Source organism: Hemiscyllium ocellatum, chromosome 9, assembly GCF_020745735.1.
Source record: "Hemiscyllium ocellatum isolate sHemOce1 chromosome 9, sHemOce1.pat.X.cur, whole genome shotgun sequence".
Lineage (NCBI taxonomy): Eukaryota > Metazoa > Chordata > Chondrichthyes > Orectolobiformes > Hemiscylliidae > Hemiscyllium > Hemiscyllium ocellatum.
In genome coordinates this window covers 51,695,777-51,711,454 of record NC_083409.1, presented here as the reverse complement: position 1 = coordinate 51,711,454, position 15,678 = coordinate 51,695,777, and the positions used below count along the sequence as shown (strand labels likewise).

General features: G+C 40.1%; 1 protein-coding gene across 1 annotated transcript in view; it reads right to left on the bottom strand.

Annotated features, from left to right (window-relative positions):
- The window catches only part of hmcn1 (hemicentin 1), a 610,612-nt gene that overhangs the window by 191,322 nt on the left and 403,612 nt on the right, over positions 1–15,678 (bottom strand). Inside the window, exons 47-50 of the mRNA XM_060830300.1 lie at positions 8,548–8,661; positions 5,598–5,684; positions 3,674–3,865; positions 1,245–1,418 (exon numbers count right to left, since the gene is read on the bottom strand). Coding sequence (XP_060686283.1) covers positions 1,245–1,418; positions 3,674–3,865; positions 5,598–5,684; positions 8,548–8,661 — 567 coding nt within the window. The remainder of the gene's footprint in view (positions 1–1,244; positions 1,419–3,673; positions 3,866–5,597; positions 5,685–8,547; positions 8,662–15,678) is intronic.

Genomic DNA, 15,678 nt, shown 5'->3' with positions numbered 1-15,678 from the left:
GTATAACTAGAAGATATTCCTCTTTGAATAACAAAATTGAGAATGAACAGAGGTCATGTCGAGCAAGACAAGCTACCAACTAAAGATGGAGAGGGAGATTTAGAAGAGGTTTAGGAGGAAATCCTGTCTGCTCAGGAAGTTCAGAAGCAATTCTCCTAACTCACGCTGAGTGAAGAGCAATACATCAGGCATCTACTTCATCAAGGAAATATTTGTTAACATTTGCCACCTGTAACAAACAAAGCTGTCACCTCAGAGCTACAGCAGGCTAGCAGTTCTCTGGCTCAAAACGTGCATCCAGTCCACGAAGGTGATCTTGCTGGAACTAGATGGAGAGATACATTCAGAGAGTTTTGGCGGTGCCAGGCTAAGAGACACAGGGGGCAAGGCACAAGAGGGAATAGGGTCTAGGTTATACTGACCCCATTGATGCAGAAGACTTCAGACGTGACCTTTGATAGGCCAAGGAAAACATAAAGGATGTATTCCTCTTTTTCTCATTATAGCTAGAAAAGTGAGATTTGAAATTTTCAGACTTTATGTGAACCTCGGTTGACTGTGGGGAAAATAATTGTGATAGGAGTGGAACAAGGCGCCCATGTGTTGGTTAATTGGCTACTTGTCAATTATCCCACTGTCCAATGCTAGAAATGAAATTGTGGTGGAGTAGGGACAGGTCGCTAGGCTCCAAGAACAATGTTGGTGGAACTACATCTAATTGTATATCTCTTGCTTATGTGCCTCCAGAGGAATGTAAGACTTTGGCCATTGTGTGGCTGCGCCTTGTGCAGCAATATAAATTGCTCTGATCTACAATGTCTCCCAATTCCCAAATACTTCAAAAATCTAACAATGTCAATCATGTTTAAATCCCTTCAGTGCCTTACCCTTCTCCATCTTGGTCATCTCCTACAGTCCATAATTCTCACCTAGATCGTCAGATGTCTGACTCTGGCATTTTGTACACTGTCTCCTTTCTTTGTCCCACTAGTGGCTACCGTGCCTTCAATGGTGTAGGGCTATTCAGGTATTTTTAGGAATTTCCTCCATAAACCTCTCCACATTTCTTGTCTCTTAAATGATCCTTCTTGCAATCTATCCCTCTCATTAACCCTTTGTCATTCGTCCTGATATCTTTTTTTCTTATGTTTGTAATAATTTGTGCCTGATCAAGTGCCTTAGCATATCTTTTCCATATTTGAGTAATTTATTGGTTATGATGTTACAGTATAATTTGTGTTTACCTGGAAGAATCTGGACATGTTTGTTAGAGTCAAAAGGTGCTCCATCCTTGAGCCAAGTAATGGTTGCTGGAGGGTATGATTGTGCCTCACACACAAGGGAGGTGGGGCTATTCAGAACAACAATAATGTCCTCTGGCGTGCTCTGTGCATCAACACCTGGAATCTTTGGAGAAACTGGATAGCAAACAAAAAGTGCAAATATGTCATAAAGCTGATTTAAAGTATTGTTACTTTAGCTATAAATTTAGGATAAATTTGAAATATGTCTTACAACAAATAGTAATATTGCAGGGACTAAGACCCGCACAATATCTCAGTTTGGATTGACAAATGGCAAGTAATATTCGTGCTACACAAGTGTCAGGCAATTACCACCTTCAACAGAAAGAATCTAAGAATTCTCCTTGACATTCAATGGCATTATCAATGCTGAATACCCCACTATCAACATCCTCGGGATTACCATTGATCATAAGCTGTACTGAACTAAATGCTGTAGCTATTAGGGCATGTCAAAGAATGGGAATCCTGCAGTAAAACACTTCCTGACTCCATAATGTCTGTTCACCATTGACAAGGCACAAGTCAGGAGTGTGATGGAAAACCCCATTTGCTGGATAAGTGCAACCTCAATGACATTCAAGTAACTTGATATCATCCAGGAAAAAGTAGCCTGTTTGGTTGGTACCACATCAACAAGCAATCACTCCCTCCACCACCAACAATAATAGCAGCGCACATGTAAAGTGTACTGCAGAAATTCACCAAGACTCCTTAGGCAAAACCTCCCAAATGCATGAACACGACCATTTAGCAGAACAGAGTCAGTAGATACATGAGACTCACCACTTGCAACTTCCCTTCCAAGATATACACCATTCAGAGTTTGAAATATATTGCCATTCCTTCAGTGTCACTGGCTCAATGTCCTTGAAATACCTTCATTACGGGGAGGATGTGCGTTGTGGTCAAACCTATGCCAAATGGACTGTTGTGGTTCAAGAAGGCAATTCATAATCACCTTTTCAAGGGTAACTAAGGTAATGATATTTGGTCTAGCCAATGACACCCAAAATGAACAATTAAATAAATAAAGGTCTCAGAACAGTGGTTTCTGACAGCTACTCTTTAGTTCTGTGGATCTTTTATGTAAAATCAACTCATTTGAGTATTATTCCCAGCATTTTGCGCATGAGATATTGAAAGAACTCTGAGGTCACAAGGTTGGGTTTTCCACTGGCAGCAGCTAGCAAACAGCTACAAGGACATGCAAGACTCTTAAGGATGATCATTTTAAGTCTCAAATTTGCTGCTGCAGGTAAGCAGAACAGTTGTAATGAAAAATTAGCACAGACTAAAGAAATCATTGCTCACATAGCAATCACTTTCAAATGGACACAATGTCTGGCATGCTTTCATAATCACTAGTCTAATGACTAATACATTCAAATGAAAATTTGATGTGTTTCACCCGCAGTTAACATACAGGCTTCTTTCCCTCAGCACAACAGACACTCCATGCCCTCTGTTAGAATTGATTAAATAGATAGCTGGAGATTTCATCATATGACACTTCTCCTACAGTTGAATACCTCTGAGCCAGTAACTACTATGCAAGTAGTTTTGGGAAACAGGAGACCACCTAAGATCAAGTGAAAAAGGCAATGCATAACTTTTCTACTGCTGAAGGTGGTAGGAAGTACATAGTTGAAGAGAGGCCACTATTGGTGCAAAATAAAAAAGTGGTCTCAGGCTTCTAATAGTAGTATCTAGGAGATCCTTTTCTTATCTCAAGCCAATTGACAACCCTACTCTGTACTAATACTAAGGGGCCCATGCAGTCATTTGGGCTCTGCTGACGCCTCAGCTCAATATATGGGCATATGGGTGAGAAATGCACAGACCTGAATGAAATAATGATAATTCTGAGCTGTGTATGTAAATGTTGACATATGTATGGCATCACCTAATGTACAGTGTATCAAATTATTTTATGAAGATTTTACGAATAAAGTAGATTTTTGAAATTAAAAAAAATACTAAGGGGTTTCAACCTTTCGGTTTCCCAGTGTTTTAGATAGTTTTATTGGTCATTCACATCAATGTTCAGTTTAAAATAAAGTTTCCAAGTACTTTAGTCCTAATATTCATTTGATCGAAAAAACAAATGTTTCATATCAGAATGATGTACATGCCTGATGTCTGTCACTTACTTTTTCTTTAGAATGGAGAATTCAGGGTCATAGTGGTTTAATATTGCTTGACTGGCCACATCTTCTGGCACATATGCAAAACTGATGAAAACAAGATACTCACATATGAAAACCTTATGCTTTTGGGAGGTTATCATTTCCAGTTTTCTTATACTCCAAACCCAGAATTGTATTATTCAGCCTAGGAGATTTGAAATGTCAGCCTAGAACACCTACCTAGAACATTTAGGTTAAAGTTTTTGTTCTTATCTCCAGCTGTGTTTGAAGCAATGCAGGTGTATCGACCTGCATCAGACACATGGGCATGCTCAATCTGGAGAAAGCGCCCACTGGACAGAATCTGATGCTGCTGGTCTTCAGTCAGAGGTTGACCATCTTTCATCCATTTTATTTGTGGAACAGGATTGCCTTTTCACAAAGGAGAAAACAAATTCGATGAAATCCTTTGCTTAGTGTAGGACATAATTAAAACCTTTGATTCTTTGACCTAATGGAACAAGTACTCTTACTGGAAAACTATTACTATGTTGATTAGAAACACATTAAGGTAATTTTCTACAAAGCTGAATGAATTAGTTCCATTTTTTAAAAAATCTAATAATTAGGCTGAATATTACCAGAAATCAGCTGGGTGTCATTTTCATCGATTTTCTTCACAATGCTGAGCAAGTTTCCACATGCAATCATATTAAGCCTATCTCATCAACTATGCTAATTCAATTCTCTGACTCACTGTAGGTAGAACACCTCACTACTGCTGGGATATCTTGGGAATCCTTAAAGCTATTGTGCATCTGATCAGTCACCACTTATCTGGAACTGCCCTACACATACAGTAATGTTTACCTCAGACATGGCACAAAAGGGACCTGATGGTCTAGTGGATGGGGTAATAGAGAGGAGAGCCTTCCATTTCCTCCAAGGCTAGCAGAGGAGAGTATGACACCAGAGCCTGCCACCCTGGTGTGAGGATGCCATCTGGATCAGCATGATCTCAACTGTTGAGACAGATGTCCAGCAGTGTACGATGGCAAATGATCATTTCTGGTCCACCAGTGTTACATGATAAATTTTTTCTCTGCTACTTTACACACTCACTCTCTCTGCTACTCCACCCATCTTTCACCAAGACTCATGTTGAACCACTTTCACAATTGCAGGCAACACATTGCCTCACTTGCTATCACTCACCATCCCCCATATGCTTTGTACTTCCACAAATCTTCACTCAACACATCTGTCTAAATCTTCATCTCCCCACTTTACACCTTGTGCCCAGGACTATTGAGTAAACATGCCAAATACAGTGGTCCTTTGACTTCCACATTGCAGGCCAGGATAGTGCTGTCAATGACTGCCCTCCCACATTACTCCTTTCACTTCAACGTTCTGTTGTCTCTCCTATTCACAACAGTAAATATCTATGAATTCCAGTTTGCTGCCTCCGATCGCCACAATTGGAGCTTCCACTCCACAACAGTGGCTCCTGCTAACCTCCCCTGTACTGTTAATGGATGGACTTCCAGGACAGCCTGTGACTTCCTTGAATGACTTAGCTGGATAGACTTGAACCATGAGAGACCAGACTCCTAGTTGGATCTGTGCAACTTGCTGTCTTCCCTCTGATATTCTACCCAAATGTTCGTTTTCACTCTCCAACATCCAAGAGAGCCTAGAATAACTACAACACTTTACCAGCATCCTGTCTAGGAATGATTAATTCAGCACAGTCCATGTACCATACCAGGGGGTAATACCATATTCACTGGTCAACTACATGCTGAGCTAATAAGAAAAGCTAAATAGGACTTGATTAGGATACCTTCAAATTTAGATCTCCAGTCTGAGTGGCTATGATCGGAAATATTGAAATTTAACGTCGAGTTCCCTATAGCACAAACATTCATCACTTTATCAATTTACAAATGGAAATTGATAGTCAAATCTAATGTTCAGGATAACAATATCACAATGTTGATGTGTGTGTGGGTGCAATGCTGTCTTCAGTGCTTATCTTTGTTAGTAATGATATGCTGTCAATCAATTATCTTTTCCACAACAGATTACAGCACTCAACTGCTAATAAGAAGGAAGTGTAAGCTATTTCACAATGACATTATATTTATTACTATGCTGTTACCTGAAGCCTCACAAGTAAAGGTAATGCTTTGATTCTCCTTGATTTTCATATCTTCTATTTTATCTTCATTAACGATGCTTGGTGGTACTATTTAATAAAAACATGTATATTTAAATATGAGCATGTACACAATCCAAAACACTTTGCCTCTATTACAGATAAAGCCTAAAAATAGAATATATTCCAACCTCCAACAACACTTCACCTAAAAATTCAATCTTGCAGACCAATGTTGCACCCAGGATGTTCTTGACAATGTTTCAAGCTAATTAGACCTTATTTTCAGTTGTCCACTCTATTAATTTAGTATTTCAAAGCACATTACAACCATGATGTTTTTTCAAATAATTTGCATTTGTACAGTACTTTTCATGATCACATGACATCCCAAAGTCAATGAGGTATTTGTAAAGTGCAGTAAACTGTAGTGATACAGCAAATGTGTGCAACAAATTTGCAGAATTTCAAATGAAATAATGAAAAACTATGTTTTGTGATGCTCATTAACAAATATCAGTCAGGTCAGCAGAGATTTTGTATGCTCATTTAAGAGGGCAGATGGAACTTCAGTTTAACATGTAATCCAAATTATTGCTCCTCCCACAGTGCCGCACTACCTCATTACTGCATTAGAATGTCAGGATTGATGTTTGTGTGCATATCCTGGAGTGGGATTTGCAGAATGTTTTTACTGAGACCTGAGTGTGCTATTAACCCAACACAGTTTATACAGTGATAACGATCCCTTAGAGAGAGCTGACTTGGAGAATGTCAGAACAGCAATCATTCTAAATGATTGAACCTCTGCTCCAGTAATCAATTATGAAAATTAAAAAATGCTGGCATATGTGTGGTAGTTCATCTTTTTAAGCAATTAGATCACCTTCTTTCACATTATAATGCATTCATTTATTTTTTTTCTGTCAGATCACAAAGTTCTAATAACAGTAGTGGGGTGCAATTGTGGATAGAGTGGTTGTGAGGAGTGTTATTGGTAGTAAATAATATGGGAGTGGTAGGGTGAGATGGAGAAGAGTGTAGGATTGAGCTGAGGAGGGAGAGTGGTGGAATGCTGCAGGTAGTAGAATATGGGCATGTGAAGGGTGGATTGATGGGATGATGTATGGAAAGGGAAGAATGGTGGGGTGGGTAAAAAAACAGAATGATATGACAATTAATGATTCTTTATTCTGGATTTTGCATAGAAAGTCACCGTGAGACTAAGAACAATTGCCATTATTGAATAAAATCAGACAAACAACTTCGAGAGAATAAACTTATGTAATTAAACATGAAAATCTAGAAGCAGAAGCACAAACTATTTTGTTCCTCCACAGACTTTCCTTAAATTCATTCACAGGATGAGGATGTCGTTGGCTAGATAAGCATTTCTGCTCAGCCTTAATTGCCCACAGGGTAGTTAAAAGTCAACCAAATTGCTGTGGGTTTTTGATTAGATTAGATTACTTACAGTGTGGAAACAGGCCCTTCGGCCCAACAAGTCCACACCGACCTGTCGAAGCGCAACCCACCCATACCCCTACATTTACCCCTTACCTAACACTACAGGCAATTTAGCATGGCCAATTCGCCTGGCCCACACATCTTTGGACTGTGGGAGGAAACCGGAGCACCCGGAGGAAACCCACGCAGACACGGGGAGAACGTGCAAACTCCACACAGTCAGTCGCCTGAGTCGGGAACTGAACCCGGGTCTCAGGCGCTGTGAGGCAGCAGTGCTAACCACTGTGCCGACTACCATCTAGGCCAGACCAGATAAAGATAGCAGATTTCCTTCCCTAAAGGTTTTTATGACAGCCAGCAGCAGTTACATGGTTGCCAGCGGGCTAGTTTCTTTTTTATTCCAGATTTTGCAGGCTGCACTCTAATAGAACCTCAGTGAAAGGCTTACACATACTTCAGTGCAGAATTTAGAAATATAGTATTTACCCACTAAGTGCAGCAGAAAAGATTAAAGCTAGTGCATTCAGGAGTATTCTTTTATTTTAGTGGCATTGTCAGTCAAAATTACTGTCAAAAAACTTACTGACCTTGAATATTTAATTTTACAAATACGTCTTATACTTTCAGAATTTAATCATTTACAAAAAACTTTTTGTATTACTTTTGTTATCCCTTTTATTCATCCCTCTAAATCCGACTTGTCTCTGCCAATCTTAGTTTTCCATTGCACATGATTTAAATCCAAATAATAATTCATGGTTAAGACTCTCTGTCTCAGTAATGAATGCCAAATTTGACTGCTTGAATTACCTCCTTATTTTCTTGTCCTGATCACCCATCATAGTTTCCTTATAGAGGATCAAAATACCAAATAGTCCCAAATTTCAACTCAAGGTACAAGAACTCTCTGCAAATCATTATTTTCTTGATTCTGATTTGATCTATTGTATCACATGTACCTAAGTTCAGTGATTCTTTATTCTCTTACAAGAGCAAGGTCAATATTTGTTGCTAATGTCTAATTATGCTTTGAATCAAGTGAGTTGTTAGGACAGAAAGCAGTTAGGAGTCTCATGTAGGTCGCACTGGGTAATCCACAAAATGTAATAAGCAGTGAGTAACACTCTTTTGCTATTGTTACAAAATCTAGCTGAAAGTGTCCTTTCTTGTCTGGAGAGGAATCCTTGAATTGCTCTCCTTTTGATTATATTATTTTCATCTTAATTGTTCAGCTTACTTATAACTATCAACAAGTGGGAATGAAAAACGGAGAATTTTGGAAAGGTATTCAGAAAGGAAGAAATTGATGTTTTAAAATCTAAACAATAAAGATTACAAGAAACGAATAACTGCGTAGTTTTTACTGTCATGGAAAATTATGACAATTTGACTGTGATTTTGTTCCATCACTGTGCTATAGAAATAGAAAGAAATATGTCGGGAATGCTTTTGCTCTCATTGCAAAACACTGCGTATCATTCTATACCTAAGACATTAAGGTTAAAGCTCTTGCTGTCTTCCCCTGCAGCATTTGTAACCACACAGGAGTATCTCCCTGAATCTTCCACTGCAGGTTGCATCAAGCGCAGTATCCAACCTCCTGCGGGAAAATAAAAGTTCAAATGTTAAATGAGGTTGATAATTAAAAAAGGATATAAAAATAATTGCAATACAGCATAATGTTTGTACAGCTTCTAGAAAAATTCAATTGGGATCAGAGTAACAAACAATTACACTGTTATTTAGGAATGTAATTATTTTAGTTAATCCCAAAGTGCAGTTAAATTCTTTGCCATACAGCCACAAAGGAATATAACATTTAAATAACTCACTTTGCAAAAACAATGAACCACTTATGTTATATATAATGCAGACACAAAGTCAACACCATTAAACATAGCCATATCTGCACTTGTTTATATAGTTGTCTGTATCAACAAGTGGCGTTCACCATGTCAGTGAATTAGCGGTAATATTTTATGAGCTTGAACATTTCACAAAAACATGATGAGCTCATTTTGCACTGAACTACTGCTATAAGTTATCCGGAAGAGGTTAATTTTAAAAGCAACGCTAATAGTAAATTGTAGTGATAGACTGACCACAGCGGAGATATTCTGGTCCAGGGGAGTACCTCATCAGAGATGGACTCTGTGCAAATAATACTTAACTACACACACCAATCAAGTGGTTTGTTTATGCTGGAGCCATAGAAAACCTAGTACTATAGGCAAAGGAAAAGTTATGCTGCACTGTTATCATCAGCCTTCTTGTTCATCTAAAAAGAATCTATTATGCTCATGGGTTGGTGTCAACTTTCAACATTCAAGGAGCGAGACACATAGAAACAGAAAATAAGAACAAGAGTAAGCCATTCAGCCCTTTGAGCCTTACTCCGCCATTCAACATGACCGAGGCAGATCATCCCAACTCAATACCTATTACCTGCTTTCTCCTCGTACCCTCTTATCTTTTTAGCCCCAAGAGTTACATCTAACTCCTTCTGAAAACATTCAAAGATTTGGCCTCAACCACTTTCTGTGGTAAAGAATTTCACAGCCTCATATTCTTTGAGTGAAGAAATTCCTCCTCATCAGATTCCTAAATGGCTTACCCTGTAATCGTGTGACCCTTACATCGAGACACCCCAGTCATCAGAAACAACCCTCCTGCATTTACCCTGTCTATTCCTGTTAGAGTTTTATTATTTTCTATGAGATCCTCCCTTGTACTTCTAACCTCCAGTCAACATAGTCCCAACCAAACCAATCTCTCTTCATACATCAGTCCTGATACCTGAAGAATCAGTCCAGTAAACATTTGCTGCACTCACATCCATAGCAAGGTCATCCTTCTTCAGATAAAAAGACCAAAACTGCACACAATACTCCAGGTGTGATCTCACCAAGGACTGTATGAATGCAGCAAGATTTTCATGTTCCTGTACTCAAATTCTCTCAGAATGAAGGCCAGCATACCATTTTCCTTCCTTACTACCTACCGCAATGTGCATGCTTACTTTCAGTGACTGGTGCGACTTTTGTGAAGATTTATAGCTCAGGTTGTGGTTCAGATTGCAAGTTTGCTCACTGAGCTGGGAAGATTTGTTCTCAGCTGTTTCATCACCATGCTAGGTAACATCATGAATGAGCCTCCACTGAAGCGCTGGTGTACTATCTCACTTTCTATTTGTGTGTCTTGGTCTGTTGTGGTGGGTGATATCACTTCTGGTTCTTTTTCTAACAGGTTGGTAAATGGGGTCCAAATCGATATGTTTGTTAATAGGGTTCCAGTTTGAATGCTAGGCCTCTCGGAATCCCCATACGGGAATTTGTGTAGCCTGTCCTAGGGTGGATGTATTGTCCAGCCAAACAGGTGTCCCTCATTGTCTGAGTGCAAAGATATCAGTGATAGCTGGTTGTGTCTTTTGGTGGCTTGTTGGTGCTCATGTATCCTGGTGGCTAGTTTCCTGCCAGTCTGTCCAATGTAATCTTTGTTGCAGTCCTTGCAAGGTATTTTGTATATGACTTTCATTCTACTGGTTGTTGGTACAGGGTTATTTAGATTCCTCAACAGCTGTTTCAGTGTGTTGGTAGGTTTGTGGGATACCACGATGTCAAGGGGTGGGAGTAGTCTGGTCTTCATAGAACATAGAAAAGTACAGCACAGAACAGGCCCTTTGGCCCACGATCTTGTGCCGAGGTTTAATCCTAATGTAAAATATAATATCCTAACCTACGCACCCCTCAACACACTGATAATCATGTGCATGACCAGCAGTTGCTTAAATGTCCCCAGTGACTCTGCTCCCACCACCACAGCTGGCAGTGCATTCCATGCATTCACAACTCTCTGCATAAAGAACCTACCTTTGACGTTTCCTTTATACCTTCCTCCTAATATATTCAAACTATGACTTCTCGTACCAGTCAATCCTGCCTGGGGAAAAGTCTCTGGCTATTGGCTATATCTATTCCACTCATGATCTTGTATACCTCGATCAAATCTCCTCTCTTCCTCCTTCTCTCCAGAAAGAAAAGTCCAAGCTTATTCAACTTTTCTTCATAAGGCAAGCCCTCCAGTCCAGGCAGCATTCTGGTAAAACTTCTTTGCACCCTCTCCAAAGCCTCTGCATCTTTCCTACAGTAGGGCGACCAGAACTGGACACAATATTCCAAGTGTGGTCTCACCAGGGACTTGCAGAGCTGTAGCAAAACCTCACGGCTCTTAAACTCAATCCCTCTGTTAATGAAAGCCAAAACACCATATGCTTTCTCATTTTTGAGAAGTCCTTAATGTTTGGTCATGTGACTAGAGTCTCTGGCATATTGCATCCTCCTGTTTAGATCTGTGGTGTAAGAATCAGCGGGTACCCATTTTTCCTGAATACGTTGTATAGGTGTTTTTCTTTGGCATCTCATAGTTCCTGGGTGCTGGAGTGTGTTGTAGCTCATTTGTGGGTGCTGGGATGATTGCTCCTGTAGTTGAGTACCTGGTCTATGTGAGTTGCATTCCTGTATGCTGATCTGCCACTGTTCATTGTTTTTTTGTTCTACTGTGACATCTAGGAAGGGGAGTCTGTTGTTGTTCTCTTCCCTTTTGGTGAACTTTGTAACAGTAAGAATGTTGTTTATATGTTCATGGGTTTCTTCTAGTTTGTTCCATTTCGTGATTACAAAGGTATCATCCACATAGGTAAAAAACTTGGACTGGATAGTTTAAACCTCTGAATAACTGCTTCTGCCAAGAATCCTAATATTCGTGATCCCATAGGGTGCCCCGTTGATTTGTTTGTAGTCTTGCTGTTGAAGGTGAAGTGGGTTGTGAGGTATTGGTTACTAATTTGAGGATGTTGCCCATGCTGATGGAGTTGGTGCTGTCTGGTGTTTGTGTCCTTGGTTTGTCTAGTAGTGCGGCCAATGTTTCTTGGCCAGGGTGATGTTTATTGATGTGAATAGGGCTGTCATATTGAAGGAAACTATGACCTTGTCATCCTCTGCTTTGGTGTCTTTGATGATGTTAAGGAATACCTGAGTGGAGTGGAAGGAGTGGTGAGAGTCTTCTATTAGGTATTTCAGTTTGGGTTGAAGTTCCTTTGCTAGTGTGCATGTCTCGATTAATGAGAAAGCGCATTAATTGTTGTGGGTGAATTCAATATCAGATCAGAGGAAGAGAAATAAGCAGGGAGAAGGGAAGATTGCAGTGAGAGCCAAAGAGAGAAACCAACAAATAAAAATTAAACAGTTTTAGTAACCATTCATATCCAGAAAGAATAAGACTACACTTTCAATTGCTCACTTCCTGAGCCACAGAGGTTGATTTGTAATTCATAACAATGACTAAATTTTTTAGACAATAGACAATAGACGCAGGAGTAGGCCATTCTGCCCTTCGAGCCTGCACCACTATTCATTATGATCATTGCTGATCATCCTCAATCAATATCCTGTTCCTGCCTTATCTCCATAACCCTTGATTCCACAATCCTTGAGAGCTCTATCAACTCTTTCTTAAACGAATCCAGAGCCTGGGCCTCCACTGCCTTCTGGGGCAGAGCATTCCACACAGCCACCACTCTCTGGGTGAAAAAGTTTCTCCTCATCTGTCCTAAATGGCCTACCCCATATTTTTAAGCAGTGCCTTCTGGTTCGGGACTCACCCATCAGCGGAAACATGTTTCCTGCCTCCAGAGTGTCCAATCCTTTAATAATCTTATACGTCTCAATCAGATCCCCTCTCAGTCTTCTAAACTCAAGGGTATACAAGCCCAGTCGCTCCAATCTTTCAATATAAGATAGTCCCGTCATTCCAGGAATTGACCTCAAGAACCTACGCTGCACTCCCTCAATAGCCAGAATGTCTTTCCTCAAATTTGGAGACCAGAACTGCACACAATATTGCAGGTGCGGTCTCACCAGGGCCCTGTACATCTGCAGAAGAACCTCTTTGCTTCTGTACTCAATCCCTCTTGTTATGAAGGCCAGCATGCTATTAGCTTTCTTCACTACCTGCTGTACCTGCATGCTTGCCTTCATTGACTTTGTACATGAACACCCAGATCTCTTTGTCCCTTTTCCTAACTTGACTCCATTTAGGTAGTAATCTGCCTTCCTGTTCTTGCCAAAGTGGATAACCATACATTTATCCACATTAAACTGCATCTGCCATGCATCTGTCCACTCACCTAACCTGTCCAGGTCACCCTGTAATCTCCTAACATCCTCCTCACATTTCACCACGCCATCCAGCTTTGTATCATCAGCAAATTTGCTAATGTTACTATTAATACCATCTTCTATATCATTCACATATATTGTAAAAAGCTGTGGTCCCAGCCCTGATCCCTGCGTACCCCACTGGTCACCGCCTGCCATTCCGAAAGGGAGGCGTTTATCACTACACTTTGTTTCCTGTCAGCCAACCAATTTTCAATCCAAGTCAGTACTTTGCCCCCAATACCATACACCTTAATTTTGATCACTAACCTCTTATGTGGGACTTTATCAAAGGCTTTCTGAAAGTCCAGGTACACTACATCCACTGGATCTCCCTTGTCCATCTTCAGAGTTACATCCTCAAAAAATTCCAGAAGATTAGTCAAGCATGATTTCCCCTTCATAAATCCATGCTGACTCTGACCTATCCTGTTACTGCTGTCCAGATGTGTCGTAATTTCATCCTTTATAATTGACTCCAGCATCTTTCCCACCACTGAGGTCAGACTAATTGGTCTATAATTTCCTGCTTTCTCTCTGGCTCCTTTCTTAAAAAGTGGTACGACATTAGCCACCCTCCAATCCGCAGGAACTGATCCTGAATCTGTCGAACTCTGAAAAATAATCACCAACGCATCCAAGATTTCTAGAGCTACCTCCTTCAGTACCCTGGGATGTAGACCATCAGGCCATCAGTTAATTACCAGACTGAATATATCTCCAGTTGATAAGAAGCACCAAGTATGTTAGCATAGTGTAGTGTGTAATGGTTAGTCTGCTTGTCATCTTTTGCTTTCAGCTCTCACTATTGGCTAGCCTTATAGCTAATGTGAAAAGACATTGCGTGCATAACCAATTCCACCAGTATATGGACTCTTCAGCAGCAAGTCCTATGTAGCGCCTCCCTGTGGCAATATACATTAACTGGGTAACTCAAGTTAAACACAGGAGACGGAGAAGATATCTGGCTCCCAGCTGTGTAGCATACAGATATTGGAGTGGACAATATAACTCTTTTATTTGAAAAAGGAAACAGCAGGAAAATACAGGCCAGCCACCTTAACATTCATTATAAGGAAAATCTTAGAAGGAATTATTAAAGAAGTTATGGCAGAGCACTTGGAGAAAACTCCTGGCTCCCAGCTGTGTAGCATACAGGCACATTGGTATATTATTATGACCTTGTGCTCACAAACCAGATTCCCCATCTGTGGGTAAATAGCTTCACTGCCCTATGGGTATCACAGGGAAGATGAAGCTGAAAGGAAAGAACTCCTAGGAGTGCAGTCCTATAGACATTCATCTGTCATCAGTTGTGCCACTATCAAGCAATTCTCGCAACAGAGCTGATATTAAAATTGCAGGTTTATCCTTTCCTAACAATACTGTTTGGGCAACTCAGGATCTCCAAAGTACTTGTCCAGGTGTATGTCCTGGAGAGGACACTCAAGCTTGGTGATTTCCAGTGGCACAACACAGGAAGAAACAGCTACCACTTATGATTGGCATAAAGCACAAACACATGCACATGTGATGGCAGGAGACCCACCCACCTAAGTTGGGCATTCCCAATTTGTTTGATGCTGGCCCATCACTGCCTGCTTGCTTCAACATCCATAGCTGGGTCACTAATCTACGCAAGACCAACTCAACAAAGAAGGCATCAGTCTTTTGCCTTGCAAACTGGAACACAGGGACCATTCCTTACCGATGACAAATGAAACAATACTGCTTCAAGAAGAAAGATTACTCTCAGATTAACCCTTGCTGTACCATTGACCCAGAAAACTCCTGGGATATCCTCAACACCCTCAATCAGGTTCTTTTGGAGAATAACCTTCAAGGCCAGAATGTGGTGTCAAAGTGGGATCATCAGCACAATACCATCCATAACTCTTTTCCCATATGCAGTGAGCCTATAGATTGGAGAATAGTTGGTTAGGTGGAGGCTTATTGAATGGAAATTGAGCCAGTTAACACATAATGAGGACAGCCCTCATAGTACAGTCAAGTCCCCAGCAAGCAAAATCGATGGTCTCTTAGAATAAGTGAAATGCATTTTTACATTAACTAGAGGAGGGAATTGATTTTACATACAAGTTACATCTAGCCATATGTTTGTTAGTGTACTTAAAGTAATCCAGTTAAATGTAAGTATTTTTTGAATGTATTCTTTGCTTTAGACAAAAGTGATAGTAACAAAGCTATGCAGGTTGTAAAGTGTGTTTTGCTAACATGAAGGAATGAAGGAAAATATACCATTAATGTTTTAGTTGATTAAAGCAGCCCATTACTTCAAAATATGAAACTTAGTACAATAATGTAGATAAAAAAGGTTATTTCCTTGGTACTGTTTCAAAATTCAACATGTTGGTGAAAGATTGACTTATAATTGCTTTTTC